Source organism: Ammodytes marinus, assembly GCF_949987685.1.
Source record: "Ammodytes marinus genome assembly, chromosome: 10".
In the NCBI taxonomy this organism is placed as follows: domain Eukaryota; kingdom Metazoa; phylum Chordata; class Actinopteri; order Uranoscopiformes; family Ammodytidae; genus Ammodytes; species Ammodytes marinus.
Window position 1 is genome coordinate 23,244,191 of NC_137214.1, and position 15,791 is coordinate 23,259,981.

Sequence of the window (15,791 nt, forward strand, 5' to 3'; positions counted from 1 at the left end):
GAACGATGTGGAAGCTGGCGTTGCCTTTTAATGTATTTTTCCCAGTTTGGAACAAATGGTTATTACAACTGCACACATTGGCCTGGCCTCAACTTATTTATCTGAGCTGACACTCAATCATTGAGACAATTTAGTTCACAGTTGTCGCCAAGGCAACCATCTGTCTTTCAGCTCTTTCATCTAAAAAATTGTCCGAAGCTGTCATTTCCGTTGCCTTCGCTCATTCATTCCTCAAACGGTGTGCAGATTGTTGATGATTGCCCGTGTCAAGAAATCTCCCAAACCCACCACTCATTGACACTCGCACCTCCCAAGGTCTTTTATTGAGAGAGAGAGGGAGGAGGGTTAAAGGATGCGGCAAGTGCATATATATACACACACCGTATGAATACAGCCTTTCCCACTTCTGCCTAAGAAATTATTTAATACCAGAAAAGCAGCCCATGAATTATTGACAGCTGTGCTTTTTGCAGTGACCTGAATAATGGGAAGGCAAGCTTGACACATGTATCCATCGTGTTCTGTCCACTGAGCCATGCAAGCAAAGATGCAGCCATATCTAGCATGTTTTGCCGTTATCACAAGTTTTTTTTTTCCCCTTCCATCTTTTCTCCTTTTCGCAACACTTACCCGACGTCAACAGGAATCGCAGTGGACAAGAATGGCATGATTTACTTTGTTGACGGGACCACAATCCGGAAGGTGGACCAGAACGGCATCATCTCCACGTTCCTTGGTTCCAATGACTTGACATCGGCACGCCCTCTGACATGTGACAACAGCATGGACATCAATCAGGTGACTTATACACACACACACACACACACACACACACATGTGCCAGACAGTTGTTAACCCCACCCTCATGTTCACACAAGAGCATGTCAGCGCCACCTTGTGAAACCAACCCTTTAACCCTCTTTCAGCTTGCTCAACCATGACTCATTGACATGAAATGTTACGTAACTGCATATATATAAATTACATAAAACTCATAAATTATCATCTTTTTAAGCAACGTTATTTTGTTGTGTGTGTGAGAGACATACAGATGCTTTTTTTAGAGCTAGCTTACTGCCACAAATAAATTAATAATATAATAACAGTAATAAAATAAAACATTGCTGCTCTCTTTGCATTGAACCTTCTGCAATTACATTTTGAAATAGCAAAAAACAGTCTCTCACTGGAATTTAAATCATTGCTGCAGAAACTGCATGCTCTCTTTTCTGAATGCTATTTGAGAGAATATCATCGGGGAAGTTTTAGTGTAATTCATGTATTGTTGAAGAGCTTTAGACCATTGTTACGTGTGTATAATTATTCATATAACTGTATTTATGGTTTTATAGTCCCAATGTGTTTAATTCTGTTCTTGTAAGCTAGTTATTTGACATACTGTATGCGTTATGATGATAGTCTGCAATAGTGTTATTGCTGCCTGTCTGCCAGGTCGAACTTGACAAAAGCAAATAGTGGAACTAGCTCCAATGTCTTAAGCATTGCCAATATAAGGTGCTTGGTGAGGAAACAACAGAGATAATTAAAACACCTTTTTTTATTTCTCTTGGCTCTCAACTCGTCAAGAGCACAGCATTTTTCTCTAAGCTAACACGAGCAAAATATGTGTGAGGAGGGAAAATGTGACTAAGGCAGGAAGTGTGGACATGAAGTGTTTATTGAAGAGATGAGTTTTCAGGTCACGGCAGATGATATGGTTGGAAGAATAATTACTCGGTGTGTTGGGGCTTGTTTTAATGTGGCTGGAGCTGAATTAGTGTTTGGGGTTCCAATAGAAACACTCAGGATCGAGGAGGACACTTACAAAAATACATGATAATGAGGCAGCGCCCGGAAGCCAGTTTGACACACATCAAACCTTCGCCTCTGCAGCACCAAATGACGGCTGACTTTGTCCCATAACATGGACCGTTTACCTTTGAATGAACGTAAAATACATATTAGCTGTAGCCTGTCCCTACACCACAGCATGCTTAGTCCAAAGTAGAACTGCGGCTCCCTGCACTTACACACGAATATCCATCCCTATTTCACTTATTTCAGTTTCAGGATGTGACTTAATAACGGAAAATACAAACAAAAAACCTAAAAAAGGCTTTTATCATATGAAAATGGAGGAGTGCATATCTTGTTCTGCAGAAGGTGAATTCTAAAATGTGTTGGCAGTCGGGATTGAAATTGCCGCAGGATCAGGTTCTCCCACTGCTTACATGTGCACCAGACATAACAGTGTTCCTTTCTTTGTTTTTTTAACTAACCAATTTACATTTTAATTAGATTCTGATACTCGAATGCAGATCAGCTAACAAAGAGAAAGAGTACAAACAAACAAAACACTTCAAGTGTAAATCCGAAGGACAGAAACAGTCATAACCAAATGGCCCAGACATCAGATATCACAAATATTATTATGTCCTATTAAGAGGTAAGATGATTATAGAGATGCTTGAACAGCAATAAGGGTTAAGGGGAGAATTTTAGGGCGTTGTTTGCAGCATAACAAAAAGCTGTGTGTGTGTGTGTGTGTGTGTGAGAGAGAGAGAGAGAGAGAGAGATAGAACATGAAGCGGGAAACACATGAGAGAACGTAACGACAAAGGATTAAGCTAGTCACTTTTTGCTAATTAAGCAAGTCGTTTGGTGTGAGCCAATAAAGACATGGTTTTGGCGAGACAGCATGATCCTCCGGCTCGGTGCGGTTGAACTAGCGGCAGCCTTAAAGGCAGTGTTTTTTATTACTAATCACCCTGTGGATAAACACAATTAAGGAGCGTTTTGACACTTTTAATGACACAGTTATGTATTTGAAGGCCAGCCATTAGTGCTGTTAAAAATAAGCTCTTTATTTACTTGACATTTCTGAAAAAAGACTATAATTGTAGGCCAGGGTTAGACCTTTGCATTGTAATAATATCTACTTGTTGTTTTTCCAAGTTGCAGATAAAACTGCTCTTGTTTTTTATGTGTGAAATCTTTTTTACTTCATTTATATATCTCCTAATGGATCACCCAACGGGTTGCCGCACCAGAGAGTACAGCACAAATGGTTGCAGGAGAACTATTATGGGAATTATCCTTTAAATTCATGCATCAGCAGCACTAGCACAAGAAATTAAGAGCTAATTATTATACCTTAAAGGTATAAAAGAAAATTAGTTATTTTATTTGTCTGGCCCATTAAAATTATATAGTATAAGAAGGACATACTAGGAGACTGCAACTAAAATGTCAAGTTGGATTATTGCATCAGCAAATGTCTTTGCTTGCTGGTTTTATACAGTGTCACTGTGGAAGTTTGGAAGATGCTTTATTGTTCATTGTTGCATTTTCTTCATCAGGAATATACCTGTATATATATTTTACATTCTAATGATATCCTGTATTTCAGGTGATTCTGGAGTGGCCAACAGATCTGGCAGTCAGCCCCATGGACAACTCACTCTATGTCCTGGACAACAATATTGTGCTGCGCATCACAGAGAACGGTCAAGTGAGCATTGCAGCTGGCCGACCTATCCACTGCCCATTAGCTGGACAGGAGCGTGGCGTGGCTGGGGGTCAAAGGGCACAGTTAACCCCTCTAGAATCTGCTGTCTCCATTGCCATATCCTATCATGGGGCCATCTACATAGCAGAGACTGATGAGAGAAAGATGAGCAAGATCCGAAAGGTTTCTGTGGATGGTGAGATAACGCATTTGGCTGGGGCTCCCTCCGACTGCGATTGCAAGAACGATGCCAACTGCGACTGTTACCAGGCAGGAGACGGCTATGCCAAAGATGCCAGGCTAAATGCTCCATCTTCTTTAGTGTCAGCTCCAGATGGAACACTCTACGTTGCAGACCTGGGCAACATTCGCATCCGGGCCATCTCTAGAAATGGGCCAACTTTCAGTGCCGGTGCTTATGAGGTGGCGTCCCCTGATGCCCAGGAGCTGTATGTGTTTGACAGCAATGGCACCCACCAACACACTGCTAGCCTGCTCACGGGTGACTTCAAATATACGTTCAGCTACAGCACAGATAATGACATCACGGCTGTTACTGACAGCAGTGGCAACACGCTGAGAATCCGTAGAGATCCTAACCGCACGCCTGTGCGTATTGTCGCCCCCGACAACCAGGTGATTTGGCTGAGCATGGGCACCAACGGTGGACTGAAAACACTTACAGCCCAAGGCCAGGAGCTAGTGCTACTTACATACCATGGCAACAACGGCCTGCTGGCTACAAAGACATCAGAGATTGGCTGGACAACCTTCTATGAGTAAGTATAATGGCTATTTGCAGGATAATTCTGTGGCAGTCTTTACATCACTTGCCAAAGTCCAAAAGATTAAGGATGCAATTGATTTAGGCCTACGGCTGGCCGATTATGCTGTGTTTAGAAATAAAACAGTATTTCCTGGTTCTCATGGATGGGGAGGCAGTATTAATACCCTTGTAGTTATTCTATAATTGGTACTTACCTGAAAACTGCTTAAGGGTGCCCATTAAATTGAAACTTATTATAAAATATGTCTAAGATCTGTAAAATAGCCTAGCTGAACTATAATAACTCAATATCCACAAAAGCAATACTGTAGTTGGCAGAAGAGGAGCAACTAATGTATTGGTTGTATTGACAAAATTCCCAACTCAACTACTAATATTTTTTGGAATCCATTAGAAGAACACTTTGTATTAGTAGCATGGCCTAAATGTGAATTTATCTCCTAATTGTATTCACTCTATGCCATGAATACTTACTAAAACTTAAATACCAAAGCCTTCAGTTGAGATTGTAATGACACATCAATCATCCAAATAATTGAATTCATTCATATAAAATGGATAGCGGATGGGATGTGTCATTCTACCATGTCAAATATTTTGATTGTGCCTTGGGTTCATACAAATACCCCTTCACGTATGGTTTAAAAAATGTAAATATAGGAAAGAAAAGGGAAAATGTGTGACAATATAATTGCAAAAAGTCAATGGTTACGGAACAAGTATACACGAGATGATACTTGAATGGCTTTGACACTGAGAGCCCTTGATGTTTCTTTTTGTCAAACAGCTATGACAGCGAAGGAAGGCTAATGAACGTGACATTCCCCACTGGAATGGTGAATAACTTGTACACAGACATATACAGCGCATTGACAGTGGACATTGAAAGCTCCATGTCAGAGGAGGAAATCAGCATCACCACAAATACCTCAACCATCCGTGCCTTCTACACTCTGGCTCAGGGTAAGGCCATAACTTCATATTTCCTCGACTCCAGCAGCTATTTTGTAAGGAGTTATTTGTCATTGTTTCTGAGGTCGCCGGGGCAATGTTGAGTAAGCTTAAGTCGTGTATCATTACAGCTCAGAGGATCTGACAGACGACAGTGTAAATGATTACTCTCTCAGTGTAGGGGTTTGGGGTGTCAGAGAGACACATCAACCTTGTATCTAACATTGTTTTTACTCCCTGACAGAGTCAGCTGGTCCAGTTATCTCAGCAAATCATTCATGTTGAATTTTCTGAGGCTGAAAACTTATTTTCTTTTTAAATACTACAGACTTGAAGCTATAGTGCGTAACTTTCATAATGAATGACGGTTACATTTAAGCCATCGCCAAACGAGTTAACACAGAATTCCTCATGGTGGCAACAGAAGTGAAGCACTATAGTTTTAATTTCCTATGCCTTGTGATATAAGTTAAACTGCACGTTCACTTTTTCAACAGACCAATGTAGAAGCAGCTACCAAGTGGGCTTTGACAACTCTCTGAGGATTACCTATGCCAACGGGATGGACACCCACTACCAGACAGAGCCCCACATCCTGGCAGGCGCTGCCAACCCAACAGTCGCCAGACGCAACATGAGCCTGCCAGGGGAGACTGGGCAAAACTTGGTAGAGTGGCGTTTCCGCAAAGAACAAGCCAGAGGCAAAGTGATAGTGTTTGGACGCAAGCTTAGGGTATGTTTGAGTAATTTACTTTTATTCTTCCTTCCTTGTGCAAAGGATTATGCAAATGATCAGCATCCCATACACAGTATATACAAAGTGAGTATTTCCTGTAGCCTTGGTTAACTTAGTGATAGATAAAACTATATTAATAGTCTAGTGTAGTATGACGAATTGGATGAGGACCAACTGAACAAGGTTACTATCCAGACAATGACTGATGTTAATTTATGTATGTAACTGTGTCACTGTCCTTACAATGACCTTACAAAAAAGTGCAGCAGTTCTTTCTTTAAAAAGAAATTCAAGAGTCAACATTATTGCCGGGTATAAAGGGTAATCAATATTCTAGTACTATACAAAAGTCCAACTTTTCTTATTGCTCCTTTGTAGAATATAATTTATGATACTTCGTGAAGTACATTTTTTTTTGTTTCACGCATTTTATTGAGCCTTGTGACAACTCTAGTGAAATATCTTATGAATACATTTTAAAGAGCCATCCACGAAGACCACAACCAAGAAGTTCATCTCTATATTGAAATATTGTGTTATCAGTTTACACTTCTGTATAATTTATATAATAATAATAATAATAATAATAATAATAATAATAATAATATTAATAATAATAATAATAATAATAATAATAATAATAATAATAATAATAATAATAATAATAATAATAATAATAATAATGTAGTCTTACATTTGTATCACTAGTAGAAGCAGTGGTAGGATCAGTTTATTCTTTTTCTCTTTTTACTAACGTGTCCTTAAATCAAATCTTTCCGACAGGTCAACGGGCGGAACATTCTTTCAGTCGATTATGACCGTACCCTGAGGACAGAGAAGATTTATGATGACCACAGGAAGTTCCTCTTGAAAATTATATACGACACAGCAGGCCACCCAGTCCTCTGGGTGCCCAGCAGTAAGCTACTGCCGGTTAACGTGAGCCGCACAAGCAGTGGGCAAATCAGTGCCCTGCAGAGAGGTCCCACCACTGAGAGACTCGAGTATGATAGCCAAGGCCGTCTGATTTCCAGGGTGTTTGCTGATGGGAAGATATGGAGCTACACCTATCTGGAGCAGGTGAGAAAATAGCATCACCACAGGAAAGCAATATGTAAGATATTATTTACAGCAGGATTGGCATGACATGTAGCAGAGGTCACCCTGAAGAGGCATATTTAGAAATTATCATCAGCTCCATGGAAATAATTCTGCTTCTTACAGAGATACTAAGCAGACACCAGTACATGTATTCACTAAGTGCAGATTTTTCGTGATGGATTTCATCAATAAGCTTTACCTTAGCCTCTGCCCAGTAATTAAATTGTTGGGGCAAAAAATTAAAAAAATTATTAAATAATAAATAGCTGAAACCTACCAACATCTTCCCGATAACTGTACTTAGAACAATTTTCATATTATTCATATCTAATAACTTTGTTTACTCAGTTGTTACAGACGTACCCCTTTAAGACTGCTGTAACAAAAAATATATTTTGGGGGGAAAATAAAGGAATCTACTTCCTTCGAAAATAAATAATATATAATGAGACTTCATGAAACACACAGTGAGTACACACTCCGGGCATGTCTTCTGCCAAAGTATACCTTTGTTCTTTTTTTAAGACTGTAAGACTGAAGTTTGCACTGAGATGTTCAGCTAAAAAAAACATGCAGAGATTTCCTCAGCCTGGCTGCATCCCTGCAATGCGTGACCTGGAGAGGCCATGTCAACACACTGACATACGGAACACAGAGAGCTCAGGGAACACAAGGCACCTCTATGTAGCAACGGATGACTGGGCATGACATTTAAACAGAAAAAGGTGGTAAACCTTTAGAGGACAGTCCACACTACAAGCTGCATATAGGCCTACTGCAAATTCAGGTTTATTGTGTATGTTGGCTTCTATCAACAATCTTTGTATTCTCCATTAATAGATTAGAAAAATAAACTGGTAGCTGAGGTTTCGCGACAGTGATTTTGTCAGATACCCTGGAAACAGGATTTCTTTGTTCTCACATTTCACCTCATGTATAGTTATCACGCAATTAAAAAAACACTTCTCTTTTGCCTCTCTAGTCCATGGTCCTCCTGCTCCACAGTCAACGGCAGTACATATTTGACTTTGACTCACTGGACCGGCTCTCTGCTGTCACAATGCCAAGCGTAGCCCGCTACACCATGCAGACCATCCGATCAGTGGGCTACTACAGGAACCTCTATCACCCCCCGGAGAGCAATGCCTCGGTGGCTGTGGACTACAGTGAAGACGGGCTTCTGCTGAGGGTGGCTCACCTGGGCACTGGCCGTAGGGTCCTGTACAGGTACCGCCGGCAGAACAAACTGTCAGAGATCCTGTATGACAGCACAAGGGTCAGTTTCACCTACGATGAGACGGCGGGTGTGCTGAAGACCGTCAACCTGCAGAATGAAGGTTTCATCTGCTCCATCCGCTATCGCCAGGTGGGTCCCCTGGTCGACAGACAGATCTTCCGCTTCAGCGAAGACGGCATGGTCAACGCACGCTTCGACTACACCTATGACAGCAGCCTGCGTGTCACCAGTGTGCAAGGCGTCATCAACGAAACACCCTTACCCATCGATCTGTACCAGTTTGACGACATCTCGGGAAAGGTTGAACAGTTTGGGAAGTTTGGGGTGATCTACTACGATATAAACCAGATCATATCCACCGCGGTCATGACCTACACCAAGCACTTTGATGCACACGGACGCATCAAGGAGATCCAGTATGAGATATTTCGCTCCCTCATGTACTGGATCACTTTCCAATATGACGACGTAGGCCGAGTCATTAAGCGAGAGATCAAGATTGGCCCGTTTGCCAATACCACCAAGTATGGCTATGAGTATGACGTAGATGGCCAGCTCCAGACAGTGTACCTGAACGACAAAGTGATGTGGCGCTATACGTATGATCTTAATGGAAATTTGCACCTGCTGAATGCAGGGAACAGTGCCAGACTGCTTCCTCTGCGCTATGATTTGAGGGACCGTATCACCCGCCTTGGAGATATCCAATACAGAATGGATGAAGACGGTTTCCTTCGTCAGAGGGGAGCGGAAATCTTTGAGTACAACTCCAAAGGATCCTTGGTGCGGGTATACAGCAAAAGCAGCGGCTGGACCATCCAGTATCGCTATGATGGTCTCGGACGCAGAGTGTCCACCAAGACAAGCTTGGGCCAACACCTGCAATATTTCTACGCAGACCTGAGCTACCCGGCCAGGATTACACATATATACAACCACTCCAGTTCAGAGATCACCTCGTTCTACTATGACCTTCAAGGCCACCTGTTTGCTATGGAGATCAGCAGCGGAGAGGAGTTTTACATTGCCTGTGACAACACCGGAACACCATTGGCTGTCTTCACCAGCAACGGTCTCCTGGTCAAACAGCTCCAGTATACAGCCTACGGTGAGGTCTACTTTGACTCCAACCCAGACTTCCAGCTTGTGGTTGGATTTCACGGAGGACTGTATGATCCCTTGACCAAACTGCTGCACTTCGGGGAGCAGGATTATGATATAATGTCTGGAAGGTGGACTGTTCCAGATATCTCCACATGGAAAAATGTTGGCAAGGAACCACTTCCTTTTAATTTATACATGTTCAGAAATAACAACCCGATCAGCAAAGTCGTTGAAATGAAAGAATATGTTGCAGGTAAGAGATACCACAGTTGATACTGCTGGTACTATTTGTGATTTTTATATCAATTTGACATATATAATGCATCAGCAAATATGTTAAAAGTTTCAGAAACAGTATACAGAATAAATGTCATCAAATTTCTCAGAAAAGGTTTTTCTAAAGAAGATGTATGGTACAATCAAAAGGTATTCATGATGTATCTTTCTGTCTGTGATTTTGAATTTTTGCTGCACAGATGTGAACAGCTGGCTCGTCACCTTTGGCTTTCATCTTCATAACACCATTCCTGGGTTTCCAGTCCCAAAGTTTGATTTAAGTATGCCATCCTATGAACTGAGGAAGAGTCAGCGCTGGGATGATCTGCCGGTAAATACAATCGATATCTCTCATGCATACTGAACAACTATTATACTCCTTTATCTATCAGTCAATATTATTTTGTGAGAGTGAGAGATCAGATGGACACCAAAAAAACAATTAGTTTTCTGTTCTTTTTCTCTTAAATCAGTATATTGAAGCAGCCATCTCTTAATTGGATTGCTGAATATTTCATAGTGTATCAATTTTAATTGGGACATACGTATTTGAAAAATAATACGCATAATAATACAAAGTGTACTTCCCTCGGTCTTGGTTTTTTTTAGTACCAGTTTATTACTTTTTAACACTGTCTAACTTTAGTATGTAATATTTTGGTGTTGCTTCTGTTAAACCAAAGAATCATTAATAGCTTCAAACGATCGTTTTTAGGCCTTAACTAAAAAAAAATGTTGCTGTAAAATTGGCACAGGGGATGTATCTTCTTGACAACACAGCTTGAAAAACACCATCATCTTAGCTGGGATGAAAAGCTCTCTGAAACATAGGAGTGGCTGGTTGGAAATGGCCTGGAGAGTCAGGTTTTAGCATGTTCAGGCGTTAACGTTTCATTGCACTTTTCCTACAGTCTATCTCTGGGGTCCAGCAGGAAGTAACCAGACAAGCCAAATCTCTCTTGTCATTTGAGCGGCTGCCAGAGGTCCATCTTACTCGAGGTCGAAGAGGTGAGAAGTCTTGGCTGTGGTTCTCAGCGGCGATGTCTCCCATCGGAAGAGCAGTTATGTTTGCTATCTACAAGGGCAGCGTTCACACTCACACACTCAACGTGGCCAGTGAGGACTGCATCAAGGTTGCAACAATCCTTAACAATGCTTTCTATTTGGAAGACCTCCACTTCACTATAGAAGGGCGGGACACGCACTACTTTGTCAAGCCAGGCCTTCCCGATGCCGACCTTGCTGCATTGCACCTCACTAGTGGACACAAGACTCTAGAGAATGGTGTCAATGTGACCGTTTCCCAGTCCACCACCGTCATGGATAGTCGGACTCGACGTTTTGCAGATGTGGAGGTGCGTGCTGGTGCTCTAGCTCTTCATATCCGCTATGGATCCACGGTGGATGAGGAGAAAGCACGGGTTGTTGAACTTGCCCGTCAGCGCGCCCTTGCCGGTGCGTGGGCGAGAGAACAGCAGCGGGTGCGAGATGGAGAGGAAGGGGTCCGGCCTTGGACAGAGGGGGAGAAGAGGCAGCTTCTGAGTAGTGGAAAGGTTTTGGGGTATGACGGGTACTATGTGCTCTCCATTGAACAGTACCCAGAATTAGCAGACAGTGCTAATAACATCCACTTTCTTCGGCAAAGTGAAATTGGGAAAAGGTAACAATACGAGGTGAATTTTCTGCCAAAGACTTAGTTTTGGTAGAGACTCGCGGACAAAATGAAAGGCAACTGTAATCAAAGGTTGCTGTTATGTACCCTGAGTGTTGTGTTTTTGTATAAAAAAAATAAAAAAAAAATACAAAAAAAAGACAAAAGAAAAGAAAAGAAAAAAATACAAGGGGTCAAAAGCAATGCTGTGCATTGTGGCCTAGGGACTACAGAGTAAATGTATAACTACACCAAGCCTTAATATGGCAATTACAGGTCAGTTTCTCTGTTGCACAAACCTTTTGGACTCTGGACTCTTAAGCAGAGGAAAAGTGGTGTCTCTGGGGAAACAGTGAGCTATTTTAGTTGATTTGTTTTTTCTTTTCATCAAAAAAGGTGTGGCTCAACAGAAAGTATTATGATAGCAAAGGAAATGTTTACATTATGCATAAATGCACTTCTCTAGAAGTATGGGGCTCGAGAGGTCACACTCCTAGAGCAAGCAGTGTCCTTGAGCAAATGTTTGTTTTTAAAATCAGAGACTTCTGACATTAGAGATCCTCACCAAACAACACTATGTATACAAGATTCACTGTAAACATCAACAACATTGAAATGTCTTATTCTCTTTGAAATGTTTTTAAACAGGAAAAAAAACCTTTCCATGTTTGAATACCCAATATTTATTGTGAAAAAACGGGACAGTGAAGGTATGAAGAACTCTGTTAGGGTTGGGAGGCACATATGTGTCTTTGATAGCACAGGGACACCATGTTTTGTAAATTATGCAAGAGTTTTATGTCGTTTTTTTCTCTTCTTTTTTTAAGAAACTGAGTAAATGTCTGTAATAGTCATATTAACAGTAATTTATGTTGTGTTTATACATGACAAATAAAGTCCAGCTGATTTGGATTTTTTTTTTCTTTTCTTTTTTACGTTTTCTGACATGCATTTGATTTTTTTAATTTTTTTTGATGGGACTTCTTCACAATGCTCTGTTTAAGTAATTGACAGAAACCTGTGCATGTAGTGACAAGTATTTACAAGTGGTGATGTATCTATATCATGCAGTCAACTATTATTTCCACTAAATTGAATGTTTATTGGGCATAATGCCTTTTGACCGGGCTTGTTGTCCAATGAATATTTCATCAACCCATATCACATATACAAGGTTACAGTGGATCCAAAAATAGATCACATTCATGTTCTCGGTAGGTATAATTCTTTTGAATGTTAAATGCACTCATGGATTAAAATGATATTGGGGTTCTTTTCTGTGTGTTTTAATTTTTATTGGACTATGTTATGCCTTTATTGTTGTCTTCTCACAAATCAAATGAATTAGATGCATCAAGTTATGTATGCAAAGACTCAATATTCCATACAAATATATACATCAAAGTACATTAATGATTTTTTTTAAATATAAATGTTCTACGCTACAATGCCAAAGAGGACAAATGCAGCATTCATTTTAAGTTAGTTGCTTGAAGCGGTTATGAGCTGAATTGTGTTTGTTATAGCTGAATACATGTATAGTGGCACTACCCTGATAGCTAGACAGTTGCCTAAAGACAATCTTCTCAATCAGCATTATACCAGGTATTAAATGTATGAGTTCAAATGTGAACATTAATTAGATATTTTTTTTGAATTATATATGGGTGTGATCACACTCATTTAAATGGATTCATCAAAGCACAGAGTTCTGTTGATGGAATGCATAATTCTGCCAAAAACCTCTTCATATGAAAGTGATTTATTTTTCATGGTAAACTTCAAACGGCAAACATTTCAAACCAAATGGGAACGGAATATTCTTTGCTCAAAGGTTGTTTTATGCTGTTGTCTCTGACCTCCTCTAGTGCTGCTGCATCTCACAGAATCTTTATACATGTTTTGATGTATACAGTTCAAGAGAGCAACATCTCTTTGAATGTTGATCATCTAAGAACCTGAAATGCATTCATTTAAAGTTCTCATCAGACTCCCTTAGAGTATACCACCCCTCTTCACCACAAACCTAATGAAACATATTTAAAGATCTATTGTCAGCCATTGTCTATTGTTTCTTCACACTAATTGTAGTGAACTTGAAGAAACCCCCCATTTGTTTTGATATATCCATACAAATAATTTCAAACGCCACCCAAACCCTGCTTTACAAATCTTCAAATACAAACTCAGCTCAGTCAAATATAAAGCAATGAAATCTTTTGATTCCTTTTAAAAGTCCTCTGATGCTCCCTAGTGGCACAAAGCGCATAGTTCAGAAAGTCATGCAGCTGAAAATTGCTCTACATATGATGTAGAGGTACACGTTTCTTATACCATCACTGCAATTTTAGAGAGGTCAGAAAATACACCAACTAATTCAGCTGATTTCTAGTGGTAAGTGCACCAGATGTTGGGGGGGGGGGGGGGACAAAGGCACTCCTGGATAATTTAGGGCAACATCAAATGGAATAGATAAAGCGATATTGAAATAATCCACAGTACTGCTGCAGTATCACACTGGGACCACAGTCGACTTTGCCAAAGCAACAGTGTGGCATATCAAGTATGCAGCGCAACTAGATCTACTTCAAAAGCTTATATAAAAGAGACGGCGCGACTTTGCAAGAACATCAAAGACCCAAAAGCATCATGCAATATCCACATCAGAGAAATAGATTTTTTTTTTCATAATTCAATCGAGCACCATTGTATGCACGTCACATAATGGTAGCCATGTGGAAGCGCACTACCAAACATAACATTATTTTTGAATTCATCTCGGAGGCACAACCAAATATTACAGCCCTGAAGAGGAAGTCGATAATCATATAAGAGGCTCAGGCTTGACATCATACAGCCTGGATATATCAACTTATCGATATCAACTTTTGGGCAGCATGGTGGCTATACGGTATGTCACTTTCTATATCTACACATTTTACTCCAGTCTAGTTATAGGTCTGGTAGACATAAGGATTTAATAAACAAGCTGGGACTCGAGCTCTGATTTAATTAAAAGCGACTCCACCAAATTCCATTAAGATCCTATGACATGGACCTGAGAGTAAATAAGGAAAACTACGGTAATTAAAAAAAGTTGGATTTACAGTAGCAGTACAGCAATTAGATATGTGATATTAGAAATGTGTGATCGAGTGCATCAACCGTGTTGATTAGATAATTATGTACAAATGGAATAGTCAACAGATTGAGCTCCCTAATGAGCTTCTGGTAAACAAAACAACATTGTGTAGCTGATTGCTTCTCCATAGGCATCACACATTTAAAATCCTCCTCTTATGGTATATATTATGGTATTTCAAACAAATATGCTGTCATGTTGTAAGGCTCATCTCACTGTTGCTGTTCCTCCATGACTTTTACCAGACCTGCGTTCTCTGTATTAATTGAGGTGACAGTGTTCATCATTGCTTTTACTCGCCTTCAGCTGACGACTTGTGGACTTTCACTTTGACACGGAATCAACCGGACCTGTCGAGGTGAATTCAATTTGAGGTAAGCGACATAAATCTGAACTTCCATTTAAAATTGTAAAAGTATCTATTTGCATGATGTCTATGGGCCTGCATACAGTATGCATTTCAACGATGGGTGAATTAAACCTATAAACAGACTCAAATGATACCAGATATTATGGATAAATTAAAGTAAACAAAGACACATTAAATTCCCAAAAGCAAAAGGTTTTGCACATGATTGTGTTCAGTTTGAAAAAAAAATATGATTTGGATGTAATAAATTCAGAAAAACCTGTGAAGGCTAGGTAAGAGAGATCGCCTTAACTTTTGACCTTGTTCTTTGGTAAAATAATTAAACTTTACAAGCCAATTTACGATGAATTTACTGCAGAGAGTAAAAAAAAACACTTTCCTCTAATATACCAAGGGGCATATAAAGAGGGGAGCAGTTGAACTTTCATTGGGATTTTGCACATGGTATACAGCAGTGAGGCAAAAACAGACCATATCCACACTTTCATTTAATCAGTGACTCGCTGAGACCTTGGAGATAGTGCGTAACGACACGTGCGTCCTATCAGTAAGATGGACAGGTCTGTTAAAGCTTTGAGGACTTACACACTGACTTTTCTTATCTCATCGTAAGCATCTCATCCCCTGCAATGTCCTCTTCCCCCTCCCCCAGCATCCCATTCCAGCTAAATGGGGACAAGAACAAATAATTTTGGCACTGCTTCTGCTCCTCTTGTTTAGTCTGCAGCTTTACATTGCGAGGCTTGTACCATGTCCCAATTCAGAAGTAGCTGCTTGTTATCATCCCTCTGATCTTCTGGGGACAGTTGCACAGACTGTTGGGACTGTTCTTGAGAAGTCTACAAAGAGTGTGAGTGGAAAAACAAGGGAGCTAATGATCTCAGAGAGATTTAGAGAGTGGGTGGTGGATTCCGGGTCTTACGCTGAT

At 40.3% G+C, this 15,791-nt stretch overlaps 1 protein-coding gene across 1 annotated transcript in view; it reads left to right on the forward strand.

Moving 5' to 3' along the window:
• The window catches only part of LOC307256128 (teneurin-3), a 126,509-nt gene extending 113,950 nt beyond the window's left edge, over positions 1 to 12,559 (forward strand). The window contains exons 20-27 of the mRNA XM_080035008.1: positions 644 to 798; positions 3,410 to 4,287; positions 5,083 to 5,258; positions 5,744 to 5,979; positions 6,766 to 7,062; positions 8,066 to 9,677; positions 9,901 to 10,031; positions 10,612 to 12,559. Of these exons, the coding sequence (XP_079891134.1) occupies positions 644 to 798; positions 3,410 to 4,287; positions 5,083 to 5,258; positions 5,744 to 5,979; positions 6,766 to 7,062; positions 8,066 to 9,677; positions 9,901 to 10,031; positions 10,612 to 11,364 (4,238 nt within the window). The 3' untranslated portion in view covers positions 11,365 to 12,559. The remainder of the gene's footprint in view (positions 1 to 643; positions 799 to 3,409; positions 4,288 to 5,082; positions 5,259 to 5,743; positions 5,980 to 6,765; positions 7,063 to 8,065; positions 9,678 to 9,900; positions 10,032 to 10,611) is intronic.
• The last annotated feature ends 3,232 nt before the right edge of the window (positions 12,560 to 15,791 follow it).